A 20929-nucleotide genomic window follows, 5' to 3' on the forward strand; every position below is an offset into this window, starting at 1 on the left:
AATAATTATTCCCTCTGTTTGGCTGGTCTGATTTCAAATGATTTAATATAATTTTAGGGGAGAGAATAAGCTGAGATAAATTAGAATAAGCTGAGAGCAGACAATCAGAACAGAGAGAATAGGATACACTAGATATATATGTGACACGATATGTCTCTGAGTCCTTGTAAAAAATTACTGCGTCCTATGAATCCAGTGTTAAGCAAGTCATCCAAATTATAATAAGCTCTTGTAAACGTTCACCACATGGGGAACTCTAAACAAAATTCACATCATGTCTTGGATCTACTACACTCAGGCTGCTGTCGCATATTCCCTGATGCGTCGCAAAATGTCTCTTTGTGGCACATCATGACCTCATGGGTGACGCCGGCAGGCGAGGTGATAGTGAACCGGAAACAAAAGCCCAAGAGAAAAGGGAAACGTGGCCCATAGGGCCTGAACAAACGCCGGCGAAAGAAGCGCACGCGACGCAGCAGGGAGAGAGAGAGTGAGGCCGAAGTCCCCGTCCCCACCTCTCGCGATTCGAGCCCGCGGTTCGCATCGGCATCGGCTAGGCGCACGCTTGGGTTAGGTGGTAGACCTAGACCCGGACCCACCGGCAGGAATGGAAAGTGAGGGAGGGGGCGAGGGGGGCACTGGCTCCTCGTTTTTCTTTTTTACAATATAATAGGGCATTCGCCGGTTCGCCCCAAATCTCATTCCGCCGCCGCCGATGGGCCGAAAGAAGCGAACCCCCGCAACAAACCCTACTCCGCCCCCGACCGACGCCCCCCGCCGGCCGGCGGCGGGGGGCGGCGGGGACGACGCCGCCGTGCGCGCCGAGGTCGAGAAGGCGCTCGCGTGCCTGCAGCGCGGGAGCCACGCGCGGGCGCTGCGCCGCATGAAGGACGCCGTCGCCCGCCACGGGGAGGGCGCCTCGCCGCTCCTCCTCCGCGCGCACGGCACCGTGCACGCCCGCGCCGCCACCGTCCTCGACGACCCCGCCGCCCGCGCGCGCCACCAGCGGGCCGCGCTCCAGGCGGCCCAGCGCGCCGTCGAGCTCGCGCCGGACTCCGTCGAGCTCGCCCACTTCCACGCCATGCTGCTCTACGACGCCGCCACCGACGCCCGCGGCTACGAGGAAGTCGTCTCCGAGTGCGAGCGCGGGCTCAGCATCGAGGCCCCCTCCGACCCCGCTCCCCACTCCCTCAGGCTGCCCGGCCCGGACGTCGACCAGGTCCAGTCTGAGCTGCGCAACCTGATCCAGAAGGCCAACCTCGCCTCCATCTCCACCTGGGTCAAAACCCTGGGCGGCGCGGGGGACGACAAGCTTCGCCTCATCCCAGTGCGCCGTATTGCTGAGGAACCCATGGAGGGCCGCCTTGTCCCCTCGATGCCCTCCCCGCGCCGCCCAAACGAGATCAAGAAGTCCACCAAGACCCCCGAGGAGCGTCGCCAGGAGATCGAGGTACGGCTGGCTGCAATAAGGCTACTGCAGCAGCAGAAGGAGCAGAGCAATGGTGCTGTGGCTGCCACCCCCACTTCTTCTCAATCGCAGGGAGATGAGGCCCCCTCCTCCTCATCTCAGTCATCTGTGGGTGGACATCGTGCTGACCGGAGGAGAGGCGGCTCTAGGAAAGCCACGATTTCATCTGCTTCTGATCGGATGGACCAGGTGCGTGCCTACTGGGGCGCAATACCAGTGGAGCAAAGGCTTGCATTCTTAAACACCAGCATTTCTGAGCTCAAGTCACACTATGCTGCTGCAATGCATAAGGAGAAAGACGCTGCCAATATGGCATCTGACGTGCTTAATGAGGTGCTAGGGTTTGCCGCCAAGAGTGGTAAGTGGGAGTTCTGGATATGTAGCAGGTGCCGGGAGCAGTTTGCGGATGCAGAGTCACACCGGTTGCATGTGCTGCGGGAGCATGTTGGCATACTCTCACTTGAGCAGCAGGATATGGTGCCGCAGGAGATCGATGCTGACTGGGCAGCAATGCTCATTGGTTGGAACTGGAGGCCATTGGACGCTACTGCAGCATTGAAACTGCTTGAGGAAGAGCAAGCCGACAATCTTGGCCTGGATAGGGACAAGGATTCCATGTCATCGGACAATTGGAGTAACAAAGACAAATCGGACACGTCGGAATCATCAGTCTCGCCACATAATGAGGAGTGCGATGGTTTTGGAGTGGTGACGAGGGAAGGTGACCGTAAGTGTCCACTCCCGGATGATGGTGAAAGGGCAAATATTTTAGAGAGGATCCATTCATTGTTCCAAATCCTTGTGAAGAACAAGAATCTTTCAGTGACCAATCTGAACAAGGTGATACAATTTGCTATAGAGGAACTCAAGGGGTTGCTGTCTGGGTCACTGTTGCTTAATCACCCATTGGATGACTCACCGCTTTGCATTTGCCTTTTAGAGGTATCATCACTGAGGAAGGTACTAAAATTCTTGCAGGACCTGATGCAGTCCTCTGGACTCAATAGGCACTTAGAGAAGGCTGAAGGCCTAGGTGATGGGGATACTTTCCCCAAAAATCACGATGTGCTGGAGAAGGTTACACTTAATTCTGATTCATCAGAACTGATCATTGATGGAGAGAGTTTTGGTGGAAAGTTTGACTCCGAGAATGTTGATACTGATGCACTGCTTTCATGGTTGTACGCTGGATCTTCAATTGGAGAGCAGCTATTGTGTTGGAATCGTATGCTTGAGGAAAGATCAAATCAGGGAATCGATCTTCTCCGGGCACTTGAGAGGGAGTTCAACAGCTTGCAGAACTTATGTGAACGGAAGCTTGAACAGCTGAGGAATGAGGAGGCTTTGATTTCTGTAGAGAGCATCTTTGCTGAAGAGCAAGCAAAAAGGAATGGGAGGGGGCCGTTCATTGGGTACGAGGAGCTCCTCAGGAAGCGGCAGGGGGTGTTGTTCGAGTGCAATGCTGAGGATCTGACTAACAGCAGCAGATATGAGTTGGATGCAGTCTCAGCTATTTTGAAGGAACTTCACACATCGCACTTTGGTTATGATGAGGCTCTTTCTAGCATGGCCCCACGCCTTTGTGACTTCGATGGGTTAGACGATGAGGATTGGAGTATGCATGATTTGATGCATCCAACTTCAAATGATTCAGTGGTAGAGGTGATTGTTTCAAAGATGAAAGAGCAAATTACTATGGAGGTCAGTTCTCATGGATATTAACTGCAGGAGTTACTTAAAATCTTCAAAATGCATTTGCAATATATGTTTCCTAACTTTTTTCTTTTTGCTTGCAGCTTAGCAAGGTAGATGCTAAGATAATGCGAAATGTAGCTGTGATGCATCAACTGGAGCATGATCATGGACGTTCTTCTTCTCTTGATTATCGAATGATTCTTGTACCTCTCATGAAATCGTTCTTGCAAGTTCGTGTGCAGCATCCAAACTCTGTTTTTAGTCGGTGCCTTATCTTTTTGGTTCTTCATTGCTTAGTTGTGGCTGTGGCATGCAATGCAGGCCCATTTGGAAGAGCTGGTGGACAAGGATGCCAGAGAGAGATCTGATGCTGCAAGGGAAGCCTTCCTGGCTGAACTTGCCTTGGATGCTAAGAAGAATGCTAGCAAAGGGGGTGACATGAAACAATACCATGAGAAATCGAAGGATAAGAATAAGTTGAAGGATTCTCGGAGATCGAAGGACCTCAAGGTGGTTGCGATTTTGAGTGCAGTAGGCTTTTCATTTACAAGGAAATTTCTTTTCTTGCTATAATTCTCCTGATTCATCCCTAGGATTCAAGCTGGAGTGGCCAGAATCTTGTTCATGAAGACAGTGCTGATGAGGAAACAAGAGAGAAGTTGTAAGTGATTCTTATACTACCTATGTTCGCATGAATTTGATTGCCATAGAAGATCTCTTTCTGAGGGGCACATCTATTCAAGTTTCTCCTTAATTGGGTACGGTGCACTGACATGCTTCCTCAGGGAAGTGTTTTGGAATTCTAGCTTTCCTTATTTGGGTATCCGTTTTTAATTAGTACTATTAACTTGCATCCTGGTCAGCATACTTTGTTTGATGCAACGTTTTATTTCTTTTCCTGCATATATCATGGCATGTAAACTGGCCACAGTATGAAGGAGCCAATTGACGTTGCATGTTTTTTTATATACTTGCTGAACCATGTTAACCTTAACCAGTAATTTTACTTCCACTTGAGCTAGCCATGTTGCTTGATAGGTTCATTGGATAATGTTGAGAACAGTGATGGTACTGCATGTTATCATGCAAGTATTGTTTTAAAACCATGCATTCCACTTAACAACTGAGGGCAATTAATTGGTTATTGTGGTTATAAATGCCAGCCTCGTAGAAGCGAATATTTCCATTTTGTTGTATTAAATGAATAGTAAAACATCGGTAAAACATTCTTTTTGGCAAGTTGATCTTTATATCGGATCAGATGATTCTGGGTTATCATGACATAATGGTGAATGCCTTGGTGCCAATATCTATCATGTGCTAGAGGGCCACCTTTATCTCATTAATGCCATTCTTCACCTGAGATGTTAGTGCGGATCTTACATGTGCTTCTATTAGAAATTTACTGCAAAAAGCTTGTTTCATCAGTCACTAGTGCCTAAATTCTTTAGATCGTGCAGCATGATTACAAAGAAGCTGCAATGGAACAATCCTTTCATTGTCCTATTTTTTTGAAAAGTGGTTGTATGCTCTTTTCATTGTTTTGATTTTGATCATGCTAATATTTTGCAGTCAACTTGTTGCTGATTGTGATGATTTGGACTGCAAACTCTCAACAAGTGATGATTACTTCAATGAACAAGAGGAAGAACTTAGGCGTAGAGTACAACTTGAAGCAGAGGAAAGAAAGCTGGAAGAGGCTCTGGAATATCAACGAAGGATAGAGGAGGAAACAAAACAGAAGCATCTTGCCGAACAATTTAGAAGTACCTATGCATCTTCTGTTGTTGGGACTGCTGGTCTTTTAAGCTCTGGGAATTTAAACCGTGCTCAAGATTACCGTGAAAGTGCATCCACTAACTCTTCGCTTGCTTATCTAGAAGGCATAAAGTTTGGCGACTTTCGCTATTCTGAAGTTCCATTGCGTGAACACTCTAACTACACTGAGAACAATTTCAGGGAGAAACATAATGGATTGGATTCACCTGGGGCGCATGCATTAACTAGCAGTGATATGAGTGTTTCTAAGTTAACATTGGGAATGAATGGGATTTGGAAAAATGCACAACATATAAAACCTCAGGATAACCCTAGCTTCCAAAAGTCCAGGAAAAGTACCAGCGAAGCACAAAAGAAGCACACCCAAGGTTGTTGGTTATGGTGCTATACCTTGTAAAAGTTAAGAATCTTTCACTATCATTGTCATTTACAAGTATATTCTGTTTACTGTTGCAGGTGTGCCTGGTGCTATTTATGATGATAATGGTGATGATAGGGCATCTGATCCCCAATTTGGTATGACAACTGCTAGATGGAGCAGCACTGGTAAAACACCTCCCTATGCAAATCACAGCTATCATGATGGAAAGCAGAATAAGCTGCATGTGTTGCCTTCAGATGATCGACAGTTTGTTAATAAAGGACACTCTGCAGGAACAGAGGAGCCAAATTGTGAGAAAGGTAGCTATTTTTGTATATCCACAAGTCTATCACTATCTGTATAAAATGATTTGCACTATAATTTTTCAAGTACTTGATATAGTAGTTGAAGCTTCAAATATAATCTGCTAAGCTTGACACACTAAATTAGCATAAATACTCCCTCCGTCCCAACAAAAAGTCATTCATTCTAGGATTCAAAATTTTTCCTTGAAAACAAGTCAGTTTACCCTATTTAGAACGCGCATGTGCATGCAAGAATCAATTAGTGCCAAATATGGGAAATAAATAGGGCAAACATGGTTGTTTTACCTCCTTATTAATCTGTCATAGAATTCCTAGACTGACTTGTATATTGGTACGGAGGGAGTAGTTCCCTGTATAGTAATAATATGCTGTGGTTCCTTCTAAGCTGTTTCCTTCTGGCTAGTTGCCTTTTTTTGGTTAAAAAAAGGGTATTTTTGGGTTTCCTATGATACAAACACGTCCAATGAGCAATAGAATTCATTCAGATTGATAGCAAAAAAGTTGAACACATCTTGGAATGCCTGAATAGATCTAAAAGCTTATAAAGCATTGAAATACATCAAAGCACCAATTGTTCTTGTATTTTTACTTTATTTCTGTAGTATTCGTGTACTTGCTTTATAAGCATTTGTGTTAGTTGACCAAGGCAACCTGTAGGTACTTTGTTTACTATATGGCAAATTTTGCATATTGGTTCCAATAGTTCTTTACTTCCTAATTTCTTGACACCATGTCATGTAAATTACCAAGAAATGGAATTAATGCTGTATATATCTTTATTTCTTTATGATCGATATTTTGTGTTCTCATCCAGTTGGCAGTGATGCAATTCCCTCAGCAGATGTCTGCATTGAGGAAGATTTTGATAAAAGGTTTCAAGAAGACCTCGATGAAGCTGTGCGCCAAAGCCTTGGTACCCTTTCTTTTATGGCTGCTTCCATTCTGAATGCTTGTGCTCATATCTCAGGCTCGCATGAACATTTGTACTTAACACCTCTGTAACATCATAAATAGTTCTCTTTTTGTGCTGTATACGGTCTACAAATAATCTGCTTTTATAGTTCCACATGAAACATGCTTTCCTCTTATTGAATGCATGCTTGTCTAGTAAGTTATTATTGCCAAGTGTTTCCGTACCAATGTCCTGTTGGCCAGTTTGAAGAATAATTTGGTGATTATGATACTATGAAACAGTATTATATTTTTACCTCAGGTTGCTCACATTAGGATCTAAGCTTGATTAGTTCTTGGAAGAGTATTTTTATGCATTTGTTGTCTATCACTTCACCAACAGCATGCACTTTGAGTTTGAGATGATATACTAGTCGAGGATGAGGGATTTAAATAACTATTTTCTTATGCCAAGTGATCGTTATATAGGAATGATGATGTGGTGTTGCAATGATTGTTCTAGTATCATATATTAATGATATTATTTCATCTTCTGCAATCTCCATTTATGACTTATGTTCTATCGTTTAAGGTTATGATACCTATTCTGCTGGTACAATAAGCACTTCAAATGGGACAGAAGTGTATGGGGCTGGCCTTAAAAATGCTGCTGGTGAATACAATTGTTTCTTGAATGTGATTATTCAGGTAAGGATAGATTTGTATGTGCTTTTCCCAAGGATCAAGTAACCATGCTTGTTGACTAGTAATGTTCTTCTTTATGCAGTCATTATGGCATATAAGGCGGTTTCGATACGAGTTCCTTAAAACATCATCACTGCACAAGCATGTTGAAGATCCTTGTGCTGTCTGCGCATTATATGATATCTTCATTGACTTGAGCAAAGCTTCCAAGGGTCAAGGAGAAGCTGTTGCGCCTACTTCTTTGAGAATTGCTTTGAGCAAATCCTACCCAAACAGCAAATTCTTTCAGGAGGTAAATTGGCGTTCTCCTGTGATAGTGAGCTTTACACACATTGATTCAGCATTTTATCATCTATATTCTTGCGATCTCCATGTTCATTGACCCTAATCAGTTTATGATCATCGCAGGGGCAAATGAACGATGCATCTGAGGTACTGGGAGTAATCTTCGAGTGTTTGCATAAGTCGTACACTTCTCGCACTGTCTGCCATGGTAAATCTCATGAGAAGAATTCGATTGGATCATGGGATTGTGCAAATATTTCTTGCCTAGCACATAATCTTTTTGGAATGGACGTATATGAAAGGATGAACTGTCACAATTGTAAATTGGAGTCTAGACGCCTCAAATATACTTCATTTTTCCACAATATCAATGCTAGTTCACTCCGAACTGCAAAGGTTAGTTTTCTTTGCTTGGTTGCTCATCTTATCATGTGCCCTTTATATATTGCAATGAGGATAGTTACTGATTCCTAACTATTCTTTCTTCTTCAGATAATGTGTCCAGATTATTCATTTGATGAACTTTTGAAGGTTGTAGTAATGAATGACCAACTAGCTTGTGATCAAGATGTTGGTGGCTGTGGAAAACCGAATCATATACACCATATTCTTTCTAGTTGCCCGCATGTTTTTACAGTTGGTAAGCATTTTGTTCTAGGATGTTTCTGGCTTCAATTATTTTATCCCATGGAGTTCCATGTCCAGTTAAGCAGTCTGACAAATATTTGGTCTCACACTATTCTCTTAGAATTATTTTATCTTTTGCTATAATCATGTAGGATAGATTGCTGTATTCTCTTAATTGACCATCCTTAAATATGAAACTGCAATCCTGCCTGCTGCTGGCATGTTGCAGCCTTGTGAGGGAACATGCCTGCACTTGAACACTCTAATACTCTATGCTCTATGTTTGGTGAGATCATTTATTGACATGCACTTGAACTCTCTCCTTACTTTTTGAACTTTCATTTTAGTTTTGGGATGGCAGAACAACAAAGAGAGTGTGGATGACATATCTGCAACTTTGGCTGGTATTTCAACTGAGATAGACATTAGCATATTCTACCGTGGTCTAGATCAAGGAAGCAAACACAGTCTAGTGTCAGTGGTATGGCCATGAAGACCTTTTATTTTGTCCTATCCTAATTTTGAATATATGGATGGTTTTGTTTATTGCTGTTTTCTTGAACTTGTAATTTATATTCTTCTGCTATGCATATTTAGCATTATTTATATACCAGCAAAAGTATGCACTTTTTCTTCTGCAAGCGTTTTGTTATGCTGGGAGATGGGGGAACTACCAAAATAACTTCAGTTCAGAAAATAGGATGGTATCACCCACTTGGGCAACTTTTTGTTTGTTTTCTGAACTGTGAGCTGATAGTAATAGGATATTAGTCGGTTGAATAAATATTTAAGGCTGATAGTAATAGGATATTTAGTCGGTTCAGAAGACTAGCTGAATGTTGGTCTACAAAAAGGCGACATGTCCAGCAACTGAGTGTAGCAGAAATGCGGATGTTGCGGTGGTTTTGCGGGCACACAAGGAGGGATAGAGTCCGGAACGAAGTTATTCGGGATAGGGTCGGGGTGGCACCAATTGAGGAGAAACTTACCCAGCATCGACTGAGATGGTTTGAACATGTCCAACGAAGGCCTCCTGAGGCGCCGGTGCGTAATGGGGTTCTTGAGCGGGTCGATAATGTAAAGAGGGGTAGAGGTAGACCTAAACTGACATGGGATGAGTCGGTTAAGAGAGACCTTAAGGATTGGAATATTTCTAAAGAGATAGCTTTGGATAGGAGCGCTTGGAGACTAGCTATCAATGTGCCTGAACCTTGAACTTATTTCTTTCGGTTTTCATCTCTAGCCTACCCCAACTTGCTTGGGAAAAAAGGCTATGTTGTTGTTGTTGTTGTTGTTGTTGTTGTTGAATAAATATTTAAGGTGAAAAGCGACAGCTGGACTATAATGTGATTGTCAACAGCAGCATAGTTGGATGCAGGTGCAGATGCAAATTCCGTTCAGCTGTTCTAAAACCCATAACATCAAAGTGGTTGTACTACTATTACCTTTCACGTACTTGTGATGATATATTATAACTTCTGGTTGCCAACTGCAGTAACATAGCAATCCATGTTTCAATAACGATTGGTGTACATTTTGATTTTGATTTTGTTTCTGATATTATCTCTGATGTTGTTCATTGAGGGTCTTGATATTAATAGCATAGGTTTTCACTGTAGTACCTAATCCTTACCGAAATCTGGTGTTAAGAAATCTGTCAATTCAAACAGTATCAGATGTATATCTTATTGCTCTTGATACCTGCAGGTTTGTTACTATGGCCAGCATTATCATTGTTTTGCTTTCAAGGATGGACGGTGGATCATGTATGATGACCAGACAGTTAAGGTAACCATATAGCCTAAATTCAGCATCTACATCTGCTTTTCCTACTCTTGCTTAGTATGACCTTGTTTTGATTGTATGTCATTTGTGCAGGTTATTGGTAGTTGGGGTGATGTGGTTGTGATGTGTGAAAAGGGTCATTTGCAACCACAGGTGCTTTTCTTTGAGGCTGCAAGTTAGTTATGCTTCGGCTTCATGAGTGCTGTGCAATGGTTAACATGCCCTCAGATATATAGGTTTTTCCCTGTGGTCGTGAAGATTAGAAATAGAATAGCAAATTCGTTGAGTGGGGGGATAGAGCAGTATCCAACAGTTGCATTGGTCCGTCAGTTGAGCCCTTAATAAGCAGTCATCTGAGCATACAAGGGCAGAAAGAGAGCTGATTATCCTTGTCTCTTATTTTCCCTTAATCTTGGGTATAGTTTCTGAGCCTCTGACCCTTCATCTGCCAATAAGATTTCACCGCCGATCAAGTGGGTTTGGGGCACTCGCACTGCCATCGAACAAGTCTACCTGAATCTGTCAAAAGCTCGTCTTTATGCACCAACTATGTATAGAATTTTGTGCTTACAATGCGGTGTCTGGTATAGGATCGTTTGTTTGCTGTCGTAAGGTTTCTAATGGGAGGAAACGGAAGGCAAGATGTGGTGTCAGCTGTATTCATTCATCGAGAAATGTTTGGAATAGCAACACCACTTGGATATGGTACTACCTCCGGGAAGGTATCTTGTTCCGAGAAATGTGTAAATCATGAGTCTACATAGAATGACTCGATGAGATTGTGATATGGTTATAGGCAATGGATAACAGAATCCTTGTGACTACTGTTGGTGCCTCTTTGACTGACTGGCGGCAGCAACCAAAAAATGCTGCCGCTGCTGTTACATTTTTTTTCCATTCTCCCTGCGATTCTTCAATTGGAATGTGACAGCAAGTCCTTAAGTTCAAAAAAAAAAAAAAAAGACAAGTCCTGAGGCCATTTGATATCTCATACTGTGTGGTTCCTCTCGTGTCGACAACTTTACAGAAACTAAAGAACCTTACAAGCTCTTCAGAAAATCCATTGTCCATAGCTAATAGGTCTTCAGAATCCCATTTCTGCGTCAGGCAAGAAATTTTGAACATAGGTTTCAAAAAAAAACTTTGAACATCAAAACTTTCGGGAAAAAGTCTACTTAACCCCCTAAACTGTCAATGGTAGTCTATTTCACCCCCAACTTTAAAACCGTCTACTTTACCTCTCAAACTATCCAAAACCGGTCAAATAACCCCCTCAGGTGGTTTGGGGACGACGGTTTGCTACAGTAACACGATTTTATTTTTTTATTTATTTCCAATCTTTAAAAAATCATAGTAAATCACAGAAACATCATAAAATGAAAAATCTAATTTTGTTGGACTCCACATGAGTAAATCTACACAGTGAGCATATAATATGGTATAGTTTTGTACAAAAATTTTGATGTAGCTTTAGATCTATACTTTTCTGTAATTAATTGGAATAATTAATATGTGCAGTTTCTATGGTCCAATTGGAGTAAAATTTTTATGGTAGAAAAATTATTGTATGCTTGAACTGTAGTAAAAATTTCATACTCATTGGAGCAATTATAAATTAGTTATAGATTTAATAGATTTGGAGCATAGATTTAACAAGTATAAAACTAAATAAATCTATAACTAGATTATACATGGTCCAATGAGTATGAAATTTTTATTACAGTTCAAGCATACAATAATTCTTTACCATAAAAATTTCACCCCAATTGGACCATAGAAGCTGCACATATGAATTATTCCAATTAGTTATAGAAAAATATATATCTAAAGCTACATCAAAAATTTTGTACAAAACTATACCATATTATATGCTCACTGTGTAGATCTAATCATGTAGAGTACAACAAAATTAGATTTTTTATTTTATGATTTTTCTATGATTTACTATGATTTTTTAAAAATTTAGTGGAAATAAATAAAAAGATAAAATAAAATAGTATTACTGTAGCAACCCGCCGTCTGAAACCACCCGAGGGTTATTTGACCGGTTTTGGATAATTGGTGGGTAAAGTAGACGGTTTTAAAATTAGAGGAGACCATCCGAGGGGTTATTTGACCGATTTTGGATAGTTGGGGTAAAGTAGACGGTTTTAAAATTAGAGGAGTGAAGTAGACTAACACTAATAGTTCATTGGTTAAGTACACTTTTTACAAACTTTTGATGAACGGAGTCCGACCTCGATGCCTCACACTGACGCGCCTGCCGCCCGTCCCATTCGCCTGTTAGAGATAAGATGCCCCATTGCTGCTGCAATTGAATTGGCTGGCTCTCGCTATGGAGCTGCCGCTCTCCGTTCACGCCGCCCTCCTCTCCTGCGGCTCCGCGCCCATCGTCTTCGGGCTCCGCTCCCGCTCCGCCGCTCCGAGCCGCCGCGCCTGGCCGCTCCAAGCCCGCAGGAACAAGAACTACAGGAGCGACGAGGACGCCGGCGGCGCCGCGGAGGCCAAAATCATCACCCTCGGCCGGCCGGGGAAGAGCCGGCGGCGCCGCAACAGGAAGCAGGAGCAGCAGCCGCAGAAGGATGAAGCCGACGACGATGAGGAGGAGGAGGACGAGCGCGACGCGACGATCCCGGAGGTGGTGACGAACCGGATGATGCGGCGCGTGGGGGTGTCGGTGGGCTTGCCGCTGGCGCTGGGCGTGGGCTTCTTCCCGGTGTTCTACTACCTCAAGGCGGTGCAGAAGGTGGACGTGCCGACGTGGATCCCCTTCGGCGTGTCCTTCGTCTTCTTCGGCGCCGCGCTGCTGGGGGTCAGCTACGGCATCGTGTCCGCGAGCTGGGACCCCGCCAGGGAGGGCTCCCTGCTCGGCTGGACCGAGGCCCGCCGCAACTGGCCCGTCTTCTGGGACTCGCTCCGGGGGCGCTCGCCTCCTCGCCGGGGATAGGATAGCAGCTAATCAAGGCCAGTAATCCACCCTCTTATCGTTGATAGTACATTTTATACAGTACTCCCTCCATACTGGTATTAGAAATCGTTTAGGACAGCATTTAGCATACCAAGGAGTCATTAATTAGAGAGAAGTTTTCCATGTTTGCCCTTATTAAATACGATTGCGGATGTTCCCGGCAGAACTGTCTCTCCCACTTAAGTTGGCTAGCGCAGTGGGTTAGCAAACCAAACGGGCACCAGTTCGACTCCTTTCTGGTCCAACATTTTTTGGTTTTAGCTGATTTTGCATGGTACTGTGTGTCTGGTGCGCTGCATGGCGCGCTGGTTGGTTTCGACGGTGGGCGCGCTTGGTGGCTGGTGTCCGCGTGCTTTTTTTTTCGCGTTTCCGTTTCATGGTGCGGAGGATGGCCGCGAATGTTTTTCAGAAATCCGCTGGTGCGCGCTCGCAACATTCCGCTAGCGCTTTTTTTTCCGTTCTTATTTAAAGGCCCGGCCGCTAGGACTCTTTGTTCAGTCGCTTGAGCTTCCTTCTCCAATTCAAACCGTGTATCGCACACATGGACGTCGACCTGAACAAGCCTGCAGTGGAGGAAGCCGAGGGGCTCGACCTCAACGCTGTTGTACTGGAGGAAGCACATGGGCTCGACCTCAACCAGCCTATTATGGTGGATGACAACGACAATGGTGAGTTTATTTCCATATCAACAGCATATTATTTCGTTAGTTTCCTTTCTCATATGGACCTTGCTTTTTTTATAGGCTTTGATTTGAACCTTCCATTGGATGAATATGGTGCGGTTGATTTCAGTTTTCTACAGAACCTCGCTGGTAAGATTGAGTGCTTCTTTGACAGTAAGATAAACCTTGCTGGTTGCTTTCCTCTTTTTTTTTACAGTAGCATCCGGTTCACACATTCCTTTCTTCTATGTTTTTTTAGAATCTGCTGTTGAGGCTCCCATTCAAGCAAACCACCGAAGGAAAGAGATGACAGAGGAACTCAGGAAACAAGTTTATCAAGCTTTGTTGGCTAGAAACAAGAATGGAAAACTAGGCAAGCAAGATACTGCAAGTGTTGCCGATCAGTTTGGCCTTCACATCCGAACAGTTCAACGTTTATGGAAGCGAGGTAAAATTCAACTTGCAAACTCTGTCCCGGTTGTGGTTTCTAGTCTAAAGAAGGGTAGAGTTGGCCGTAAGGCAGTCCCTGTTGATTTAGAACCATTGCGCAACATTCCTCTAAAGGAAAGAATGACCATAGAGGATGTGTGCAACCAATTACACTTGAGCAAATGGAGGATTCAAAGGTATTTGAAAAAGGGTTTTCTTAGGCACCACTCTAGTAGCATCAAACCATATCTCACTCAAGCTAACAAAAAGTCTAGGTTAAAGTGGTGTGTTGATATGATAGAGAGAGAATTGCTTGCTGATCCAAGGTTTAAGGATTTTTATGACTTTGATCATTGATGAAAAATGGTTCTACCTCCATCAAAAATCAGAAAAATATTATTTGCTACCTGAAGAAGATGATCCCAATCGGACTTGTAAGAACAAGAATTACATCCCTAGGCTCATGTTCTTGTGTGTTTGTGCTCGGCCAAGGTTTAGGGATGGGGAGTGCATTTTTGATGGTAAGCTTGGTTGTTTTCCTCTTGTCACTTATGAGCCGGCTGTAAGGGGTAATCAAAGAACCGGCCGTGTCCGTGGAGAATTGGTTATGAAGCCCATTACATCGATCACAAGAGATGTCATTAGGGACTTCATGATCAATAAGGTGCTGCCGGCTATTAGAGCCAAATGGCCAAGGGAAGATGTGGGCAAACCGATATTCATTCAACAGGATAATGCGCCTTCTCATCTAAAGCTGGATGATCCGGTGTTTTGTGAGGCTGCTAAGCAAGATGGCTTCGATATTCGACTAATCTGTCAACCACCTAATTCTCCGGATTTCAACATTCTAGACTTGGGTTTTTTCCGAGCAATTCAAGCTATTCAATACAAGAAAAATGCTAAAACATTAGAAGCCCTAGTTCCAACAGTGCAAGAGGTAAAATGCTCAATTGTTCGCTTGTTTCAACTACTAGTTTACCCCTACTTGTTGACTGATTTCTAACACACATTTTGTAGGCATTCATGGAGTATTGTCCGTACAAAGCAAATAGAATTTTTGTAACTCTTCAGACTGTTTTGAAGGAATCCATCAAGGTTAAAGGAAACAACAATTACAAAATTCCTCACATGCAAAAACAAAGACTTGAGAGAGAAGAACGGCTGCCATTGCAAATCTCTTGCGAAGCATCCTTGCTAGACGAAGCTCTCGCTAGTCTTGCTGCATCAAACTAGACAAAATACTTTAGTAGGAGCAATTGCAAACTAGAAGGTGCATCTTTGTTTGAATGAATGGGACATGTAATCTTACTGTTTGTTCTTTGCATCTTCCATTTGCTTGTCCAACTTAATCAAAACATGGTCAGGCACAAGTATAGTGTCGCCATCCATTTGCAGCTCGTTGACATCAGGAATAAAAACCTCACAATCGAACTTTTCCATGTCTCCCATAATCTTTGCTGCTAGATCGTAGTCTCTGTGAACTAAACCGCAGCGGGCGCACCTGCTGGCGAGGCGACGAGCTAGGTGGCATCCTTCTTCGTCACTGTCGCCGTGTGTCGTGCTGCAGCGAACGCAAAGGGAAGGCTGGTCCTCCGGCAGCACCGAGTCCGGAACGATGGTGGAGTCCGGCAGCACCGAGTCCGGCAAGACCTCCACCAGCGACTCCATGGAGTCCGGCATGGCCGAGTCCGGCGCCTCCATGGAGACCGGCAGCACCGAGCCCAGCGTCTCCATGGAGTCCGGCAGCACCCATTCCAGCGCCTCCATGGAGTCCGGCGCGACCTCCGCCGGCGCTTCCATGGAGTCCTCCGCCAAATCCTCTGACGCATCCCTGCTAGAGTACGGCACCGACTCCTCCACCGCATCCATGGAAGCCGACTGCAAGAAGTTGGAGGCGGCGGCGGTGTGGCGGATGGCGACGGCGAGCGGGACGAGAAGAAGCCGAGGGGCGCGGCGGCGAATAAGAATGGGTCGCGACGGATGGAAATCGAGGAATGGGCGCCGCGTTTATGGCCGGAACGGCGCGTGCGCGCAGCGAACGAAGAGGCACGCGAGGGCAAAGACGTCAGTTCGGGCTACCGCAGGGAGGAACGACTTCTATTGTGCGACTTCGCGTTTTGCCCAGGACGACTTCTAAAACCGATACGGAGGGAGTACTTGTCATGGCCATTCTTGCAGAGTAGCTTGTGTAGGTAAACGGGTGGGCTACGCTAGCATCACTACCGCATATACCCAAGATACTTGCGAGTAGAAGATCATAGATCGTTACCACTAGACGCGCAGCACAGCGGAAGAAGTCGCGCGTCGATGTAGAGGAAGTAGTCGATCACGTCCCACGAATCGAGCTCCTCGTACTTGATCCCAGCAGCCGATCAGCGCAGCAGTCGCAGCAGCGCCTCCATGGAGTCCACACGTACGGGGATGAAACGCCGGGCGTCGGTGTGCTAGCACCGCACGCACGGCAAGGGCGGCGGCCGAGAGAGAGGGAGGGGCGGCGGCTAGGAGGTGGCGCGGCTCACCGGGTTGTCGCCCCCCTAGCCCCTCCCTCGTATATATAGGGCGTACTAATGAGCTTCTATCTCATAGGCCCATTAGTAACCCTAATCTCTCTTAGATCAATATCCTCTTGGGCTTTTAAACCGTATTGTGATGATGGGCTCTTGGGCATATCACCAACACCTTGTCCCTGCGGTAGGTGTAGAGTGTTGTTGCGTTGATCTTTTCAGGCTACAAGTGGTCTCATTGCATCGACCATGCTACAAGCAACCAGTTCACGCCTGTTGTAAAGATGAAATCAGTGCTCAGCAGGGGCGGAGCCAGGATTTGATCATTGGGGGGGGCAAATAGTGGTTGTAGGGGGTCAACAGTGTTGCCACAAACCATCGCTGATGCGATTTCCACCTTTGCTAATGGTGTTACGGGAGCATTGGGGCAGGGTCCCGCCCGCCCCCTGTCTCCGCCCCTGGTGCTCAGCTTCAATGGATTCTTTGAACTTGGAATTGCAAATTAGGCTGGGAGACGGTTCATCTGTGCAACTGTTCTGTGCCAATCCAACATTACCGCGCCATCGTCGTGCGGGGAGAGCGCCGTGCTTGCACGCAGCCATTGCTCGGCTCGGCGTTGTTCTTCCGCGGGAGTCCAATAGTCCCGTGCTCTCTTAGTAAGAGACTCTTACCCATTATCCATCAGTATAGCCAGTAGCAAACTCGGGCAGCCGCTAACTTCAAACACAAAAAAATTCCGATACATTGGCAACCGATGAGCCTGTTGAAATTCGTTCAAACGTTTGTTTAAATAACATTGTTCAAACACAGTGCACGATTCAATTTGTTTTCTCCTTCCCCTTTCCTTTTCCTTATTGTACTCGATCTTATTGCCTTCTCTTTTGCGCTGCTCAAATCTGCATATCTTATTGCTAGTCTAACGAGCTAGTGACATCGATCTCTTGGCTTTGTCGTAAGGATTAAGGGGAACAGACAACAAGTCCATCTGCAGCATTAGTCCATGTGCACGAGTATAAAATGACATCAATTCTTGAAGCTTCGAAGGAACATGTATGGCGAAATGCCAGTCAAACAGCTTAACAAAAACAAAGATCGCGGAACGTTTCCAACTCCCATGTTCGGAGGCCAGAGAGCTTAACAAAATAAAGGGTCTCTGCTTATTATTAGTGCACGCGAGCCAGGACGGCCGCGCTCCTGCTCGAGGATGACCCGGCGACATGTGGGCTGATGTTGTTAGTGCTTTGTGACAATTTAACGAAATTGTTTCACATAAATCCACCAAAAAGGGGGGAATTTGCATATAAATATTGGGGAAGAATCAACTCGATTTTGAGATTGGGGTTTAGGGGCATGTGCTCATCGACCTCCTCCGGCCATGGCGCGGGTCATCCTGTGGCATTGGCGGCACGACTTCTCCGGCGAACGAACGAGCGGGTGCAGACAAAAGGCTACCTGACTGCCTCACCGGAGTTCGCCTGTCGTCGGTGGCCGCCGAGGGAGGCGCCATTCTACTACCCCTCGCTCTTCTGAGGAACAACGAGGGCGACGCGAAAGGGACATGGTGGAAGAAGAGGAAGGTGTCGATGCGAAAGGGATTGCGGATAAGGTCGCAGTGCATGTGGTAGGAGGAGACCGTAGCTGTTTTACCTGTTGGCTTCATGCGCAGGCTGATAGTTCAGTTCGCAAGTCGTCGATGGGTCGTCGCCGACGTGAGCTCCTCGTCGAAGACTTTGGGCCTACACCGGTCTGCTGCGGCGCCGTTGTCACAACGGCAACAGCCTCCCAGATACAGATACGGCATAGCTCAAAGGCAATCTGATCATTGGAGACGTCGTTGTAGTAGACTAGTCCAAAGCAGCTGCAATTTGGCACTAGTAGGACAGAATATTTTGGCAATCCGACAACTCAGCTCTATGAGAACTCAGCATGGTCAGGGCAGGCAAGCAGCAATGGGAAGCAGCTCCGAGCTCTCGGTGCTCTCCCTTGCCCCATTCCTTCTCCTCCTCGCTGCCTTGGCCGAGGTGGCCGGCGGTGAGCTGGCCACGTTCATCGTCCACGTGCAGCCTCAGGACGGCCAGGTGCTCGCGTCCGCCGACGACAGGGACGCCTGGTACAGGTCGTTCCTGCCCGAGGACGGCCGGCTCGTCCACGGGTACCACCACGTCGCCAGCGGCTTCGCGGCCCGGCTGGCCCGGGACGAGCTCGACGCGCTGTCCGCGGCGCCCGGCTTCGTGGCCGCCGTCCCGGACGAGACCTACGAGCTGCACACGACGCACACGCCCCTCTTCCTCGGGCTGGACGCCCACCAGGCCCCGGTCGCCAACCGCAGCTCCGACCGCGGCGCCGGGGTCATCGTCTGCATGCTCGACACCGGCGTCTTCCCGACCCACCCCTCCTTCGCCGGCGACGGCATGCCGCCGCCGCCGCCCAGGTGGAAGGGGCGCTGCGACTTCACCGGCGGCGCCGCGTGCACCAACAAGCTCGTCAGCGCCCGCTCCTTCATGTCCAACGACCCGCGGGTGCAGCCGGTCGACGAAGCCGGGCACGGCACCCACACCGCGAGCACGGCCGCGGGGGCCGTCGTGCCAGGCGCTCAGGTCCTCGGTCAGGCCGCGGGCGTCACCGCCGCCGGGATGGCGCCCCGCGCGCACGTCGCCATGTACAAGGTGTGCAACGAGACCAACTGCCTCGGCTCGGACATGCTCGCCGGCGTCGACGCCGCCGTGGGCGACGGCTGCGACATCATCTCCATGTCTATCGGCGGGCTGTCGAGGCCGTTCTACCGTGACACCATGGCCATGGGGACGTTCGGCGCCGTCGAGAAGGGCGTCTTCGTCGCCATGTCGGCCGGTAACTCCGGCCTGAACGTCAGCTCCGTGACCAACGAGGCGCCGTGGATGCTCACCGTCGCCGCGAGCACGATGGACCGATCGATTCGCTCGACGGTCCGCTTGGGGAACGGCGTCCTCCTCGACGGCGAGTCGGTCTACCAGCAGCCGCATGTCCCGGCCTCCACCTTCTACCCGCTGGTCTACGCTGGCGCGAGCGGGAAGCCGTACGCCGAGTTTTGCGGCAACGGCTCGCTGGACGGCCTGGACGTCGGCGGCAAGATAGTGCTCTGCGAATACGAGAGCGGGCCGGGGCGCAACATCTCGAGGATCAGGAAAGGCGCGGTGGTCCGGAGTGCCGGCGGCGCCGGCATGGTCTTGCTGAACACATTCGCCAAGGCTACACCACGTTCGCCGATGCGCATGTCCTTCCGGCGTCGCACGTCGGCTACGCCGCCGCCGCCGCCATCAACTCCTACGTCAGCTCCACGGCGAACCCCACGGCGCAGATCCTCGCCTGGGGAACCATACTCGGCACGTCGCCGGCTCCATCGATCGCCTACTTCTCCTCTCGCGGGCCTAGCCTCCAGAACCCCGGCATCCTCAAGCCTGACATCACGGGCCCCGGCGTGAACGTGCTCGCCGCGTGGCCGTTCCAGGTAGGCCCGCGGACGACAGCGTCTCCTCCTCCTCCTCCCCTCCCGGGACCGACGACCTTCAACGTCGACTCCGGCACGTCCATGTCGGCGCCTCATCTCAGCGGCGTCGCAGCGTTCATCAAGAGCCGGCATTGGCGATCATAACCACCGCCGACGCCACCGACCGCGCCGGCTACCCCATCCTCGACGAGCAGCGCGAGCCGGCCGACCTGTTCGGCACCGGCGCCGGCCACGTCAGCCCGGAGAAGGCCGCGGACCCCGGATTAGTCTACGACATCGCCGCCAGCGACTACGTCGGCTTCCTCTGCGGCCTCTACAACAGTCAGAACGTCTCGGTGATCGCGCGAAGGCCCGTCGACTGCTCGGCCGTCGCGGTGATCCCGGAGAGCATGCTGAATTACCCGTCGATCTCGCTCGCGTTCGAGCGCTGGAGGAACTGGAGCACGCCGGTGACGGTAGAGCGCACGGTGAGGAACGTCGGGGAGGTGCCGGCGGTGTACTACGCGGCGGTCGACGTGGTTCCACGCGAGCTGGAGTTCTCCGAGGAAAACCAGGAGCAGAGGTTCGAGGTGGCCGTGGGGGCGAGGCGGAATGATGGCGCCAAGGTGGTGCAGGGCGCGCTCCGGTGGGTGTCGGCCACGTACACCGTCAGGAGCCCCATCTCCATCTCCTCCCTCTGATATTAGTATTACCACCGCTGTATGCCTGTATGTTCATCTGTTTTTAGAAGAAAAAAAAAGAATTTTTATTCCAGTCACTCCCAATGCACATTCTTCGCCTTCGCAGCATCAAACGCACCCCACTGGCCAAGTCCTACTCCTACAGGGCGTGTTTAGCTAAGTTTAATGACAACATCTCGCCATGTCACAGCTTATGCGTGACTGTCATTTGGTTCCTGTTAAATGGGAACGTATCAGGTGCAAACCAATTTCTTCGTGCAAATTATGAAAATTTCAA

General features: G+C 47.8%; 3 protein-coding genes and 1 pseudogene across 7 annotated transcripts; 3 read left to right on the top strand and 1 right to left on the bottom strand.

Moving 5' to 3' along the window:
• Positions 1-700: 700 nt before the first annotated feature.
• Positions 701-10811, top strand: LOC120647198. Of its 3 annotated transcripts, XM_039923874.1 has the most exons (14): positions 701-3169; positions 3265-3393; positions 3485-3673; positions 3757-3824; positions 4736-5310; positions 5399-5623; positions 6444-6542; positions 7113-7228; positions 7308-7517; positions 7634-7906; positions 8003-8150; positions 8485-8618; positions 9845-9925; positions 10016-10806. In XM_039923874.1, exons 1-14 carry the CDS (start codon positions 716-718, stop codon positions 10100-10102), a joined length of 4788 nt encoding a protein of 1595 aa, XP_039779808.1. In that variant the 5' UTR covers positions 701-715; the 3' UTR covers positions 10103-10806. The 3 variants fall into 3 exon arrangements, with proteins under 3 accessions (XP_039779808.1, XP_039779809.1, XP_039779810.1); XM_039923875.1 differs by lacking the exon at positions 6444-6542 and having other exon boundaries at positions 716-3169; positions 10016-10811; XM_039923876.1 differs by lacking the exons at positions 7634-7906; positions 8003-8150; positions 8485-8618; positions 9845-9925; positions 10016-10806 and having other exon boundaries at positions 716-3169; positions 7288-7434.
• Positions 10812-12156: 1345 nt separating this feature from the next.
• Positions 12157-16768, top strand: LOC120647202 (protein PAM68, chloroplastic-like). Of its 3 annotated transcripts, none has more exons than XM_039923881.1 (4): positions 12157-13558; positions 13634-13702; positions 13812-14918; positions 14999-15424. In XM_039923881.1, exon 1 carries the CDS (start codon positions 12258-12260, stop codon positions 12867-12869), a length of 612 nt encoding a protein of 203 aa, XP_039779815.1. In that variant the 5' UTR covers positions 12157-12257; the 3' UTR covers positions 12870-13558; positions 13634-13702; positions 13812-14918; positions 14999-15424. The 3 variants fall into 3 exon arrangements, with proteins under 3 accessions (XP_039779815.1, XP_039779814.1, XP_039779813.1); XM_039923879.1 differs by having other exon boundaries at positions 13146-13558; positions 14999-15427; XM_039923880.1 differs by lacking the exons at positions 13634-13702; positions 13812-14918; positions 14999-15424 and adding exons at positions 16134-16162; positions 16659-16768 and having other exon boundaries at positions 12158-12928.
• LOC120648254 lies at positions 15031-15850 on the bottom strand. The gene is made up of 2 exons (XM_039924983.1): positions 15291-15850; positions 15031-15210 (listed from the first exon to the last, which is right to left on the bottom strand). Exons 1-2 carry the CDS (start codon positions 15848-15850, stop codon positions 15192-15194), a joined length of 579 nt encoding a protein of 192 aa, XP_039780917.1. The 3' UTR covers positions 15031-15191.
• Positions 16769-18193: 1425 nt separating the features above from the next.
• On the top strand, positions 18194-20886 carry LOC120647201 (annotated as a pseudogene).
• The last annotated feature ends 43 nt before the right edge of the window (positions 20887-20929 follow it).

The sequence above is a fragment of the Panicum virgatum genome, chromosome 9K (genome assembly GCF_016808335.1).
Source record: "Panicum virgatum strain AP13 chromosome 9K, P.virgatum_v5, whole genome shotgun sequence".
Lineage (NCBI taxonomy): Eukaryota > Viridiplantae > Streptophyta > Magnoliopsida > Poales > Poaceae > Panicum > Panicum virgatum.